This window comes from Cyprinodon tularosa, unplaced genomic scaffold (assembly GCF_016077235.1).
Source record: "Cyprinodon tularosa strain WSP-4 unplaced genomic scaffold, ASM1607723v1 ctg300, whole genome shotgun sequence".
NCBI classification, from domain to species: Eukaryota; Metazoa; Chordata; class Actinopteri; order Cyprinodontiformes; family Cyprinodontidae; genus Cyprinodon; species Cyprinodon tularosa.
Genome location: NW_024039009.1, coordinates 64,524 through 79,549, shown reverse-complemented (window position 1 = coordinate 79,549; position 15,026 = coordinate 64,524). Strand labels below are relative to the sequence as shown.

At 39.9% G+C, this 15,026-nt stretch overlaps 1 protein-coding gene across 1 annotated transcript in view; it reads left to right on the top strand.

The window, feature by feature from the left end:
• Nucleotides 1-12,827, top strand: part of suclg2 (succinate-CoA ligase GDP-forming subunit beta) — a 159,951-nt gene extending 147,124 nt beyond the window's left edge. The window contains exon 11 of the mRNA XM_038291821.1: nucleotides 11,931-12,827. Coding sequence (XP_038147749.1) covers nucleotides 11,931-12,043 — 113 coding nt within the window. The 3' untranslated portion in view covers nucleotides 12,044-12,827. The remainder of the gene's footprint in view (nucleotides 1-11,930) is intronic.
• Nucleotides 12,828-15,026: the final 2,199 nt, after the last annotated feature.

Sequence of the window (15,026 nt, the reverse complement as noted above, 5' to 3'; positions counted from 1 at the left end):
AGGTGTTTTAATGTTGCTTTCTGTCATGTTTGTTTGTCAAATAACTTTGGAGCTCAACCAGGATGAAGTATAATGAAAAATGATCATAAAGTCAGTTTTATGTTACCAAAAAACTGTATGTAAATTGAAACAGAATGGAAAGAAGCTCACTGGAAGCTACTATCTGTACTACTGATTGAACACAGGAGGGAGGACCTAAAGCGCTGAGTTCATCTGCCACAAAAGTGACCAGTTGGCAACTAAAATCATCTCTCAATGATTTCAAACATTTCTTACATTATGCTGTGTATTCAGCTTGACTGACGAATACAGCATACGGTCAGCGCGGTCTGATGCTCCGTAGCAGTGCTCTCCTGGCCAGGGCCTAATCCAAGCTTTAGTTGTGGGTCATTACACTGTGGGCTTCGTTGTTGCAGAGAGGATTGCTTCAGAATCAATCAGCTCAGCTTGCTCTGCTGACCGCCGGGCAGAGAGAACGGCCCTGTGCTCTTCAGCGGGATCAGAATGGATTAACAGGCGCACTTTTAATTGGAAAAGCTCTTTCTTTTTTAAAGACGGGCCCTGATTGAACTGCTAGAGAGTTATGTATTCCCAGAGAGGTGCCATGTGGTCGGTGTGCTATTAGGGAAATATTAATGTATGATTGCAAAACTTCCATTTCATATTCACTTAACAGATTCAGCACAGAAAAATAATATTTATACATTTATGGTGGAAAAATACCTAAGGTATGAATAGGAAAAGCCCCTGAGAAAGGTTGTACTGCCCTCTTTGGCTGCAGGGCGGAAATGGACTTACTGCACAGTGAGGATACTTTCTGCTGCTGCTATAAGGATGAATTTCCCTTTAAATAGTCCTCAGGGTCCAGAGGAAAGAGTGACTGCATTCACTTAACTGTGTTCCCCAACCTATTGATTCACTGAGCGCTTCTTTAAGAGTGTATCGAAGTGAGGAGGTTGATTTCTGCTTAAAGCTGTCTTCCTGTTTATTTAAGAAGAGATTTTGGATTCTAATAAGGTTAAAATGGGGCCCTCTGTAGTCTCAGAGTCATTATTCTTGAAACAGCCGTTTGTCGCAGCCCAATTCAGTGTGCTGCACACAACACCAACAGATAATTCAGCTCTGTGCATATATAATGCAACTTTATTCCTGCAGTGTTTAGATGATCAGATTAAGTCCTATGCATCATTAATACAACTCTGCTGTTGGCTTTTCCTCACAGTCCACATTAAAAATGATCCCATAGATTAAACTTCCAGTTCCAAATGTGCGTTTTTAATCTGGTAACCTTAGCTAGACGGTAGCTTCTTCTTTCTTAAACAGCAGTCTAGACGATTTAAAAGACATGAAATCTTCAATTAATGACTGGCCAACACTTCAAAGGAAGAAGCTTCTGCAGCATTGAGCAGCCCCCTGCTCTGCCTTCAAATAAGAGGCATTTGATGTTGGACACGCGTGGGTGGGGGGGTGATGGGTGTTCCTTCGCCCTGGAATGTAAAGGGAATACTCGAACTGCTTTAAACTGAAACATTATGAGATTAAGCAATCCTATCCAGAGAAGCAGAGAGTAACTATGATATGTAGAAACTTTTTAAATCAAGATCAGAGGCCAGCAAGTATGGGAACAGCTACTCTATCAATGTTGCAGAATTTCGGGTCTCTATTAGCAGATTTTGTACTACTTTTTAACCATATAAACTTATGTCATGGAAACTTTGAGTTTTCTGATTATGTGCAATTGCTACCAGGATATTACAAATATCTTTTTTTTAAATCAGTCAAAACACTGAAGTCAAAATTTTACCTGAAGCAAGCATTTAGTCATTGCCAGACATCACAGCTCTGCCTCTTATTAGGACATTTACGTTGATATTGTCACACTTTTTATTTCTAAAGAAATGGTTTGGTTTATTTAGCTAAAGTGATTGATTGATTGAAATGCTGTAAGTAAGTCTACTCAGCCTCAGCTATGAGATAATTTTGTCAAATTGTTCTGAATTCTTTTTAGTTTTGCATCAAGTTGCACCTCAGTGAAAAGGAGGTTTTCCAAATATTGCAGCACTTTTTTAAGTAATATAATCTCACTGACTTTTTCCGTTTTTACATGTTTGTTAAAGGAACATAGGTCATTTATATCTCTTCAATCAAAAACTCATAAAAAAACACATTGAGTTCTAAACTAGACAGATTAAAAGAAAAAGGTTCAGAAACTCAAAAAAATTCCACAAAATGCAAGAATGAGGATTCTAACTAACCCTGACCTTAAAATCCAATATGGCTGCTTTGCATTTAAAACAGTGATGGCAGCAGTGACCTTGAGTTGTTGTTAGTGACAGGAACATTGATTGTATATATCTCATTAACTCGTTTACACATACACACTACAACAAAACATGCTTTGGTGAATAGGTGGCTAAAGTTAAATAAATTAAAAACAAACTTGTTTCTAGAAATAAAAGTTAGGAACTGAGAAAATTGACAGAAAGCACTGCATTTTAGTTGATGTATTAGATTTAAAAGCCTAAACACATCCGACTTGATAAGGTGTCTGATTGGATGGAAAATAGGATCATATGAGGACGCCGCATTTAAAATGCATGGAGCTGCAGACTACTGGTTTTCTGCAAATGTGCTTGAGTAGCTACAACCAAGATAGAGCCCTGGTCTATTTCTATCACACCTACACAGCTGCGATGTCATGAGTCTGACAGGAAGAGTGACTCAGTAAAACACATCAGCTTTACGTAACAATAGGTCAAATCTCTGAATCGCAAGGTAACCCAGTCTTTGTTTAGGTAATTTTCCTTATTTTTTTATTCGATTTTATGCATTTTTGAACCAGAAAACTGATTACTTAACATTTCTTTTAGCTTTAAATTCTTCCTTTTTTTTTTCTTTTTTTTTCCATTTAGAGGTGGATTTCAGTTAAACGATTTTTATCATTTTATCATGTATTTATTTGAGCTTTTAACTAGACATGCACCGAGGGCTGGGTACCGAACATCGCTTTTTTTATGGTACCGACCAAAATGCTTCGGTTCTACAGAGTATCGAAACATGCCTCGTCTTTCGGTACCAAGTTTCGGTGATTGGCTGGAACACTTAAGGTGATTGCGTCATCCAGGAAAAATACACAGGTGGTCACGCCTACAGCCAGAGTTCATGTGTATCTGTTGTGAACTGGTTGCAAGCGTCGTGGAACCCCTTTAAAATGCCCCCCAGGTCAAAAGTGCGCCTTCACTTTATTAAGACTGATGCTAATAGTGCGCAATGCAATACATCGTGCACAGAAACAATTTAAGAGCAGAAAGGTGCTCGGTGTTTGACTGCAAGAAGAGCGGACCGCAGCCGGCGCGACCATCCTCCTCTCAGCAGCCCGTGGGCAGTGCAAAGCCAGAGCGGAGTGAATTATGCTGCTCTCACACCGGACGCAGCAAGAGCACTAAAATCGCGTCTGCTGCTTCCTTTTTGCTGCTTGTACCAGCTTCTGACGCGCGGCTGAAGCAGCTTTGCTGCTCTGGCTCTCTGACGCGCGTTGGGCGGAGCTACTCTATCCTTTATTTGCCTTGCAGCTATATTTGCTGTGATCAGTGGGAATAAAGTAGTTTTATTATGCTTTTAAGTGGGAAAATCCACCTGAAAACTTAATCAGTGCAGTCAGTTCATCCAGATTACTATCCTGCCTTCCAATATTATTTCTGTCGGAGCCGCTCAGACCCCCACATACCAGCGATGCGCTGTCAGTAGGATCCCATTCAACGGGCTTGTTTGTCTCCTGAGAAAGCCGACATCTTAATTTTTCTAAAGAAAAACTGCTAAGTAAAAAGGTCCTCACAATGTAACAGTGAATATTAGACACTGACTTGTTTGCAACTGTTCTTCTTCACTGAAATTTTTTTTTTTTTTATGTAAGAGGACAAATGTAAATAGAAAAATCAGAGCTTAAAATAAAACTCAAAATTAGTACTTTTTTATGTTGTGTAATTTTCTTTTTCTTCGTATTAATATCAAAAAACTGGTATCGAAAAAAAGTATTGTTCAGGAATCGGTATTGAAGTGAAGGTATCGGTATTGGTACTGGCACCGAAAATTTTTGAACAATACCGAGCCCTACATACACCACTCTGATATTTATTTCAGTCGGGATATCGCTGAAAATGGGCATGATGCATAGGGCAGATCTATTCAGTATTTGTTATCTTTTCTATTATAAATTCAAGTTAGTTTAACATATTGTTGAAATGCAGATAGTTAACCCCTTTATGGGTAGTTTTGATTGATTTAATAAATACATCTGTTTTTTTGTTTATGATTAAGGGGACCTAACTTTTATTATGGGAGTGGGAGCCTATTGGTTAGCGCATAGGACTTGGAATCCTGAGGTTGTGAGTTCAAAACCCACTCCCCCAGACTGCCACTCTGGCTCTCTGAGCAAGACCCTTAACCCCCGATTACTCCCCGGGCACTGTGCAGTGTACAGCTTTACAACCCACTGCTCCCCAAGGGGATGGGTTAAAAGCAGAGAGTAAAGTTAATTGTCCGTACTTGTGACAGTGTAATGACAACAAAAACACTGGAGACAAAAATATATATATTTTATGAAATCTGTGCTCTTAAAATGATTTACTCTTTCTATGACCTATTTTTCTGACCTTTTTGAAATGATCTCCATATGGCTTTTGGGTTACACATGAACATTCATACTTTCAAACGTGCTTGTAGAGCAGAGTTTCTGACAGCCTGTTAAATAGAAACAAGGGGAATTATGATTACATCTGCATTTTTCAAAGTTAAAGTGTCTAAATTGGATCAGTGCCCCCTACCGTTAACTATGACATTTTTCATTCAACCTTAAGAATTCTGCGCAATGAGCTGCACTCCTTCCCTGTCCTGGAAAATTGATTAAAATCACTTTTTTATGAAGAGCTTTCATTACCCACCTCTCCAGGAAGCACAAATGTTGAATCTCTGTTGCAGTGATGTGATATAGAGCATTTTCCACCTCCTTAGTTAGGAATAAATGGCTCTTTCAGCATTTAATCTGCACAGTGACAGCAACTGTTCTTTTTATAGCTAATGTTTAACTAGCAAAAATGTGTTTTTCAGCTGCGATCTCAGAATTCCCTTCTGAATAGCTAAATTTAAGCCATGCTACGTACACAAATGTTCAACTAGAGTCTTTGTTAAAGAAGCTGGAAGATGGGCCATCTGCCCTGGGTGTGGGCTGCCTGCTGGGAACTGCTTAAAGGGTAAGTGAGTCCTGTCAGAGGTCCAGAGATGTTTTTGTGCTCTGTGGTGTCTCCTTAGTTCCACTTCGTGTGGTGGCATCATCATCCACTGCATGGCTCTTGGGTATCAAGTGTCTTACTGAATCCGCTGTAGCATTGCTCCACTATGTGCAGAAAGACGGGGCCTATAGGAAATTTGGGGAGGAACAGAATCAGAGTGGGTTTACGTTGACTGTGAAGTTTCCAGCCAGTGAAAATGTTGGGCGCCTTATCGTCCATTTGCGGGTGTGTTCACTAGGTTTTATCAAGTCCAAAGACTTGTCATCTAGTGGGAAAGTTTAAAGCTCTTTGTTTTTACGTCTACTGACAGAATATTAGGGAGATAACATTTGATATTCCTCTAAGTTTGGCACGTGACAACACTAACAAAGGCTGTTTCAGTGACTATGATGGTGCTGTACTTGGTTGGTCAGGAGACTCGTGATTGTCAGGCTTGTATAGTTCAGTGACACTGACTGCATAAACGTTATGATGTTAAGCCCATGACCCATGTACAGAGTTCTTAGACCTCGAGGCGGCCATCATGGCTTCAAGTCCTGCCCCCCCCAACCCCACTTCCTGTCAGCTGACTTTAAAACAAAGACCACTTGTGCCTCTTTTTATGTATTAAAATTTCCTGTAAGCTATAATAATCTAACCTAACAGAAGTAAAATGTATTACTGTATACTCAGTCTATGTAATGAGAATGGGCATCTATTGGAACTGAAATAGTATATTAATGAATTAGTTAATAATTTTAGTTGCTGAGATGTTGTTAACAGTGTGATTTGAATGTTCAAGCATGAGACCCTGTTTATACTTTTTACCTGCTTTTGAGCGTATACACACATGTTGAGTGTACTGCATCCTATCCAGCCAGTGTGAAGGTCTCTGGCAGCACCTAGTGGCTGCAGGTGAGCACACCGATGAATATACATGGGCTGCCTCCCCCTCCTCCTGCTCACACGGTGACTTACTCTCATCGTGCTCATGGTGCATATTGTCGGCCGCTGCTGCTGTGAGCCATCAGTGCTCCCTACCGCTCGCAGTGGAACTGCAATCAGCCGCCACGCACACACTGCCAGAAAAAGCAGCACATAAAATGCATGAGTTTTCCTTTCCCCTTCCTGTAGATGTGTCATTTCCTCCCATCACACTTTACATGAGTAGCACAGATGCATCATCAGAAAAACGTGGCACACCACCTCTGTTTATAAATATTTATGGACAAAAAAAAGAATTACTAAAACGCTCATGTTGTTTAAATTATTTCGCTCCTTCGTGCACGTTTCCCTTTTCTTGTCTTTTTAGGAAAATGCCCTGTGTAATGTATATGTGGTGACAGCTTCTGTGCTTCTGTTTTATCCAGGGTTGTTTTAAGCTTGTTGAATTAATCATCTGGTAGATAAGTCTGACAGCCTAGCAATATAGATCCATCAATCCCAGAGCAGCTCATTGGTCAGTCTGCTGAATGTAAAGTGAGCGGCTCTGCAGTGTTCCTTTCTCTGTGAGCGACAGCGTCAGCAATTGAGACGCAAGTACACCCAGAACACCGTCCGCCGCTTGATTAGAAAACGACTTGAGACACCCTATCCCCTGTTTGTGTGTCAGAACAAGGTCTCTTCCTGCTCGCATTCTAATTAATTACATCAAAGAATTGATTGTTTGCAGTGTGAGCTTGCAGAAAATGTGCATGGAGTGACTTATTATATGACTGGACAGAAGAGGTGAAATATTAGGCGCTAAGTGGTGCAGGTAATAGAATTCCTCATGAAAGTCCTATTGATCTGGGCGGCCGAATCTCCAGAGAATTCACATAACGTGCCGTTTTAATTAGACGCCAGCCAGGGGAGCTGAGGTCAAGCTGGGAGCGTACAGAGAGCGTCTTAAGTGGCAGTGGATTATTCTTTTAAAGGACACCTACAGGAGATCAATTAATCGGTTATTGATTGGATAAATTAAGTTAGAAACCTAAAAATCTCATATTAGCCCTGCTGTAGGTTTAGGGTGGTCGTCCCGCTGCAGTTTTCTGCATCCCCTGATCGATTTTCCATGATCACCCTTTGCTTAACATCTTTTACTGTCCCATTACCGAACAGATACCCTTCACTTTTCTAAAGAAAAACTTCCCCACAGCATTATACTGCCTACACCATGTTTCACAGCAGTGGTGCACAGCCCATATCGTCTTACATGTAAACCAAAAAGTTTATCTGATAGGATTTCCTTCTTCTAAATATCTGAAGAGGTGGATAGAGTACCCAGAAATTATACTCGAGTAAGAGTGAAAAATTATTTGGAAAAAATCTACTCAAGTACTGGGTAACTTATAACATCTTATATTTAACATAGTTAAATAAAGAGACCAAAATTTAAAGTTGCCTGTAAATTCTGGTATATTAGAGACTATTATATAATATTTTAAACAAAAAATTATCTTCTTATGCAATAATAATTTGAGGTAGAAGAACGACTTTTCCAAAACCAATTTTCTTTTCAACATAAAAGCTGTAAAATCATGTGTTGAAAAAGGGAGCACTTATTTTGGTATAAACATTAACATAGGGCTTTGTCTAGAGCACTTAGGAAAAAAACAAGCTTTTTGATTTTTCAGTGAAGTTACTCATGATCAATGGAGAAGCCAAACATTTTACTCTAGGAACAGTAGTAATTTATCAAGATATTACTCAAGTGTTACATTCACCGGATGTACCTGGCCATGGCCTACTTCCTTTCCCAGGTAGGTCACCACCGCTTTGGCAAACTCACATTTTGCCAGATTCAAGGTGAGAGAGGCTTGAGCTTGACAGGCAAACACAGTCTTCAAGGTGTTAATATGATCTTTCCAGGATGATGAATAAATTACGATGTCATCCAAATAGACATTACTGTTCTCAACATCTCTTAATACAGTGTTCATCAGTCGCTGAAAGGTAGCTGGGGCATTTTGCATTCCAAATGCCATCACTGTATATTGTAGCAAGTAGTCTTGTGTGACAAAAGCTGAAATATCAGAAGCCCTGGCAGTTAGGGGAACTTGCCACTACCCCTTTAGCAGATCTAATTTGGTAATATAGGTGGCATGACCAATGCTGTCTATGCAGTCTTCCATGCGAGGCAATGGGTGCGAATCAGGGACTAACTGCATTCACTCTTCAATAGTCTGTACAAAAAAACATTGGGAACCATCAGACTTTGGTATCAGAAGACATGGAGAGCTCCAGGAGCTATGACTTTGTATAGCCATCCCATTTTCTGGTAAATATTGAACCTCTTTCTTCATCATTTCCCTCTAGACTGGGGGACAACTGTACGGATGTTGTTTAATGGGCATCACCCACGTCAATGTCCTGCTCCAGTACCAAGGTCCTAGAGGGCACACCCCCAAAAAGCGCAGGGTGCAGATGGATCAGTCCTTTCTCATCCTGCTTCTCACCCCTGGGAAGAAGGACAGATACTCAGCCAAGAAATTAAGTATGACAGAGTTTGAGAGCCTACCACAGTGTCCATCACACTTTTTCAAAACATCATGGGGGTTATCTCCAGACACAAGAGATTGACACAGGGTTTGGAGAGTCCTCACAACATGCGTACTTTTGGTCATTTTCCCTGAAATGAAACGGCTTCAACATATTTATTTGGCACAGACATGTTAGGAGACTCCTATCAGGAGTATGAATAAAGTACTGTAGTCTGTGTCATTGACTCGCCTTTTTACCACATATGGGCCTGCAAATTGGGCTGAGAGGGATGGGCCAGGTGTGTGCACCAGCATGAGCACATTATCACCTGGTTCGAACGACTGCTTTAAACTCATTCTGTCATACAGTTGTTTCATTTTCCCTTGGGCAGCCGACAAAGACTTTCTTGCTATTGAACAAGCATGGTATAGACGTTCCCGACATTGTGTGACAAACTCAAGGATATTAGATTGTGTCTGAGTGTCGGCTGACAGGAGTTGCTCCTTCAGAACATCCAGTGGTCGCCTTACAACATGCCCAAAAACCAGTTCAGCAGAGCTAAAACCAAGAGACTCCTGTTTAGCTTCTCGAGCTGCAAACAGCAGAAAAGGGGGTCATTCATCCCAGTTTTTGTCTGTCTCATTAAAATATTTGCACATCATGGCCTTAATAGTCTGATGCTATCTTTCTAGAGTGCCTTGTAACTGGGGATGCTAAGGACTGTAGAGAATGTGTTTAATGCCAAAAGACTGTAGTGTTTGGACTGAAAATTGCTGCCTTGGTCAGTTTGTAAAACTCTAGGCAGACCAAAAGTTGCAAAAAACTTCAGAAAAGCTTTTGTTATGGTTGGCGATGTAACTTTTCTTAGTGAAATGGCTTCAGGGAAACGAGTGGTAACACACATGACAGTCTAGAGAAATTGACTATCAGCTTTAGTTCAAGGCAGAGGACCCACACAGTCCACCAGGACACACTCAAAAGGCTCACCAACTGCAGGAATCAGCTTAGGAGGGACTGGTGCAGCTGGGTCAGTCCTTTCACATCCTCCTTGCGGGTTAGAGTGAAGGCCCGGGGTCTTTCTGCATGGAGTTTGCATGTCTCCCTGTACATGCGTGGGTTCTCTCCGGGTACTCCGGCTTCCTCCACAGTCCAAAAATATGACTATTAAGTTAATTGGCTTCTCTAAATGAGTGTGTGCATAAATGATTGTTTGCCTTTGTGTGTCTATTTGTTGCCCAACGACAGACTGGTGACCTGTTCAGGGTGTAACCCGCCTCTCGCCCATAGACTGCCAGAGATAGGCACCAGCATTCTGACAAGTACTAAGAGGGAGAAGATGGATAGATGGCTTACTCAAGTAAAAGGGGGAAAAAAAGTATGAATCTATTCATAAAAGTAGATTCTTGTAAAAAAAAAAAAGTTCCTCAAGTAAATGTGACAGAGGAAATGTACCGAGTTACTTCCCACTTTGCATAGTTTCTTCAATAAAGTTCAAATGGTGTGAATGCTTTTGTCCCCCTTTAATTCAATTAAATTTAAGTTCTTATATTTATAGCGAACGTCTGTGTTTATAGATTACGCAGATATTTCATAACTTCCAGTTAATACATGCGGATTTCTATCTATAGCTCCATCAAACCTCACATGGGTGGGTTAAGAAGCTTATTTGCTGATTTTTTTGTTTGGCCTTTTATACTGATTAGATGCCTTTTTTATTATTATTATTATTATTATTATTATTTACCTTTGATATGCAGTGTTCTGTTTAGGATGTCCTTGCCTCTCACCTTTTTACTGTAAGAATATATATATATATATATATATATATATATATATATATATATATATATATATATATATATATAAAACACATTATAATTAAAAGTTGCACATTGTCAGTCAAGTATGGATAAGTGTGTGTTGATCATCTTTTCTATGGACAGTTTAACAAGTAAATAATCTCTTCACCGCCCTAAACAAAGCTGCACCACAAATGTGACAACATAAAAGTGGTGTTAAAAAGGACGAGTAGCTGACCCCAGGAAAGGGCTGATAATCAGATTAGACATATTATAGGGGTGTAATTCACACCCATCATGGGGATTCGATTCAGTATAGATTCCCTTACCCAACGATTCGATTCTCAAGAATACACCATGATATGATTCGATTAATTGGTTAGTTTTTTGTTTTACCTTACAGGCTAGAGAATATTAGAAATTTCAAATAAATCAATGAAAGCTGTAATGTGGTTATGCATTTTATTTGAGAAACAACAGCAAATAACAGAAGTAGCAACGCTGTACTCCACCTAGGCCTATGAAAACCTCATTCACTGAAAAATAATAATGCCTCTGTGTTATAGTACTGAAAGGCCTTGCATCAAAAAATACTGCAAGCAGAAAGAGGGTAGTGGCTAAAGGAAGTGAGGTAGGAGGTCAAAATAGTTTTGCCACCACAGCAGGGGAGTCAGAATAATATCCAGGAGCAAGTGGATAAAAATAGACCAGAGGGAAAAAAAACATGAACCGATACTCTTGCTGACATGTCGATGCATCGGGTCATTGGCTGCTGGATCGATGCATCGATACAAAACGATTATTTACACCCCTAACATGTTATAAAAATGGCCTTTTTCCATGTTTTTAGCCATAAGCTGAGTAAAATCAGTAACTGCCACACAAACAGCTGGATTGTCCCTGTTTACCGCAGTAGTCACCAGGGCATCACTGCTTCATCTGACCTTTGGCTCTGTCGCCCTCCCCTCCCTGCCGCTCTGTGTTGTGACTCCGCTGTCAGGTTTGCATTTGACTGAGCAGCATGCAGCCCGTTCAGCGTGTCACAGCAGCTCGGGGATTACCCGCATCCCTCCAGGAGCCTCTGGGTTTTCTTTCAGGTCTAACCAAGGCTGTGATCAGCCACGTGTTACCCAGCACCTGCTCCCCCTGACCTGACTGCAGCCAAGGGAGGATCCAAACACACACACACACAGGTTGGTCCTCTGCCCAAAAAGTGCTCCCGTATCAGCAGCTGAATGTCCCGTCATTGACCCGTAGCTGCATCCACCTGTCTCTACGGACCGGCTCCTTCCCTCTGTTACACAGGCAGATGGCAGATCAGGTCAAACCTTGTTAAGACCTCTCTGTTTCTGTCATTTCCTTTGCTTATTGCTTTAACTATGGCTTTCCTCTTCTTCCTAAGGGACCAACGTGCACGAAGCTAAGAGGATCCTGAACGAGAGCGGCCTGCCCATCACATCAGCCGACGACCTGGACGACGCCGCGAAGAAGGCAGTGGCCGCCATAAGGAAGTAGAGAGCTGTTTGGGAGGTTTCTACACTTCAGTCCTCCCTGGCTTCCATCACCAACAGCAGCCTTTTCTATCAGACCTCCTGAACTCCACGTTTTTTTTTCCCCTCACTTTTTCTAAATCCAGAGTTTCTGAGGTGTGTTATGTTCACGCTAGTTTTTTTTTTTTCTCCTGAGCTGTGAAAGTTATCAGCTTTTAATTACTTTAACAATTATTCTCGTTTTATATTAATTGGGAAAAAAGTTCACACTTTTCTAGGGATATTTTAAAAGCATTTGATTCTTCAGAACCTCCTGCAGAAAATGGGTTGAAGTTTATCACTTTGGTTCCATTGCATTCCATTTTCCACTAAACACACTTATCTTGGTGAATAATTTGTTGTTTGTGTTGATTTATAGGGAAACTAAGGCATTTTTTGTACTTTATAAGCACAGTATGGTTGATAGAGTGTGAACTCTTCCAGTGTAACTAAAACTCAAGGAGGCAGAAATGTGGTGTAAACCGTTTACTTTGAGGCCCAGGGAGGTTACAGTGCCTCTTGTGTTTCTCATCTGAGTTTCTACACCATATCTTCTGTTTAAAGTGCTAATTCCATTATATCTGTGCCTGAAGAATGAAGGTTTTAGGGGTTTGGATGTTTTCATGACTGCTTTTTCATTTCTTTCAGATTCTTAGTGAAAAATTGAATGGATGAAATATACTTTATACAATGTTGAATGTATATTAATTGATTCAAGATGAACGATGTGTACATAATCTAAGAGATTAAAAACAGATATTTCAAGATCATTTGTGTCTTTTTGTCCACCTCTCTCAAGGGTCAACTTTGGAAAGTTAGTTACCGACTGTACTATTTTTACCTAAAAAAAAAAAAAAAACATTTGCAGATTCTGGTTGAATTGTCTGTTTTAGGTAAAGAGCTGCAGTATTTGTTAACTTTATCCTTGAGCTTTCTATTTTTTTTTTTCCTAAATGTTTTACATATTCCACTGTTGTAAAGTTACATCGAAAGGACTGTGGAAAAAAATAACACACTGTGAAGACTGATGAGTGATGCTGTGGGCCTTTTTCTGCCCATCAGACTGAGTTGTTAGAATGGCATCATGAACTTTTAATTAAAGCCTATGATTTTAAATAAAAACACGTTTAAATCTTAAATTAATATCCCAAGATAATCTCGCTCTTTAGACTCCAATTTTAGAGAGAATCTGAGATGAGCTGAATAGAGGCGAGAAAAACGCTTCATGATCTATATGAGCAAAGCCTAACTCTGAGGGGAACCCTGGGAAACATTAAAAAAAAAGATTGTATGCTGCCTGATCACCCAAAATGTGACAATAAATAAGATGCTCATATTTTTATTTAGATAATGTTTGCCGTTATTAATGTATTTACTGTAAAAAAAAATTGTCAAATTAAAGGTTGTATTTTTCCCCAAAATAGCTGAGATTATAGTTTGTTTTGGAAAGATTATATTTCAAGACCGTTTGACAAAAATCTATTAGTGTGGCCACCAGTGTAATTTGGGCTGTAATTTTGCCTAAAGTTTTGTTTTTAAATATGTCTTTAGATAAATGTCTAAGTTGGTCTTTGGTTTAAAACTTCTATAATTAGTTAGAAATGCATTATCCTACCATTTCTAGAAATAAATTATTCCAAAGCTTATGACTTTGAGCATTATTTTACAGTAGTTTGCATTTCCTTCTCATCCTGGACTGTTTTGTAAAATGTTCCAAAGGCCCTTCATACAAGAACACGGATTTCTGCAGCGTTTGCACCAGATTTTCAGACATTTTTCACCCAGGCATCCAATTGCATGTCTAGAAGGTCAGTAGGTGAGTCAGTGTGCCCGCAAAGCAGCAAAATATTCAAAACATTTTCAGCATGAAGGGGCTAGTTAGTTATTTTTGCAGTATTTTTGCAGTATTTTTTTTATGCAACTTTTCTACTTCTGTTATTTGCTGTTGTTTCTAAAGAAAATGCATAATGATATTACAGCTTTCATTGATTTATTTCAAACTTGAAACTTTGTTTAGCCTGTAAGGTGAAAAAAAAAAAAAAAAAAATTAACCGATTAATCGAATCGAATCGAATCGTGGTGTATTCTTGAGTATCGAAAATAATCGAATCGTTGGGTCAGGAAATCGATACTGAATCGAATCGCCATGATGGATGTGATTTACACCCCTAGCGTTTACACGCAAAAGTGCGTCTTGTGGGAGGAGAACATGCAAATATATTAATTTCGCACTCGAAAAGTGATTTATCAAACCTGAAAGCAATTCTGCTAACGGTATCTGACTCTATATTTAACACGTTTCAAAAGAAGGTGCAAATGGTCTGTATGCGTAATTGCGCACACATGGCAGCGGTTATTGTCGCAAGAAGGAGAAATCGAAATGAAGCAAGGAGACGCAGAGAACGCATTTTTTCACTCCGTGTGCATATTTTTGGAATGAACGAGGAAACGATCATCAAAACATATCGTTTATCCAGCATTGCCATTTTGGAGCTGTTGGGGGAACTCCGAATGGATTTGGAGCCAGCCACAAGGAGGACCCACGCAATACCAGATATCACAAAACTCCTTGCAACATTGCACTTTTTTGCATCTGGGTCATTCCAGCGTACGGTTGCAGCGAGAGCTGGGATCTCCCAATCTCGTTTTTCAGAAGTGCTGTCCGACGTTCTAAATGCCATGTCGCCCTGACGCCCTACCGGAGAACGCTGACCTCCCCCCTGCGCCTGTGGAGCAACATGCCAATGCTGCGGGGATGCGTACGCGCAGTAATCTCATCCACAGTCACTTCTTGTGAGCCATTTGGTATGTGCATTTTTCTACAGGCCAATACAAAACACCTGTTTTTTGTTTGTTTTTTTACTGCAGTGAAGTAGAAATTCAGCCACATACCACCTTAGGGAACAAAGGTTGCCAAAGTTTATATATATATATATATATATATATATATATATATATATATATATATA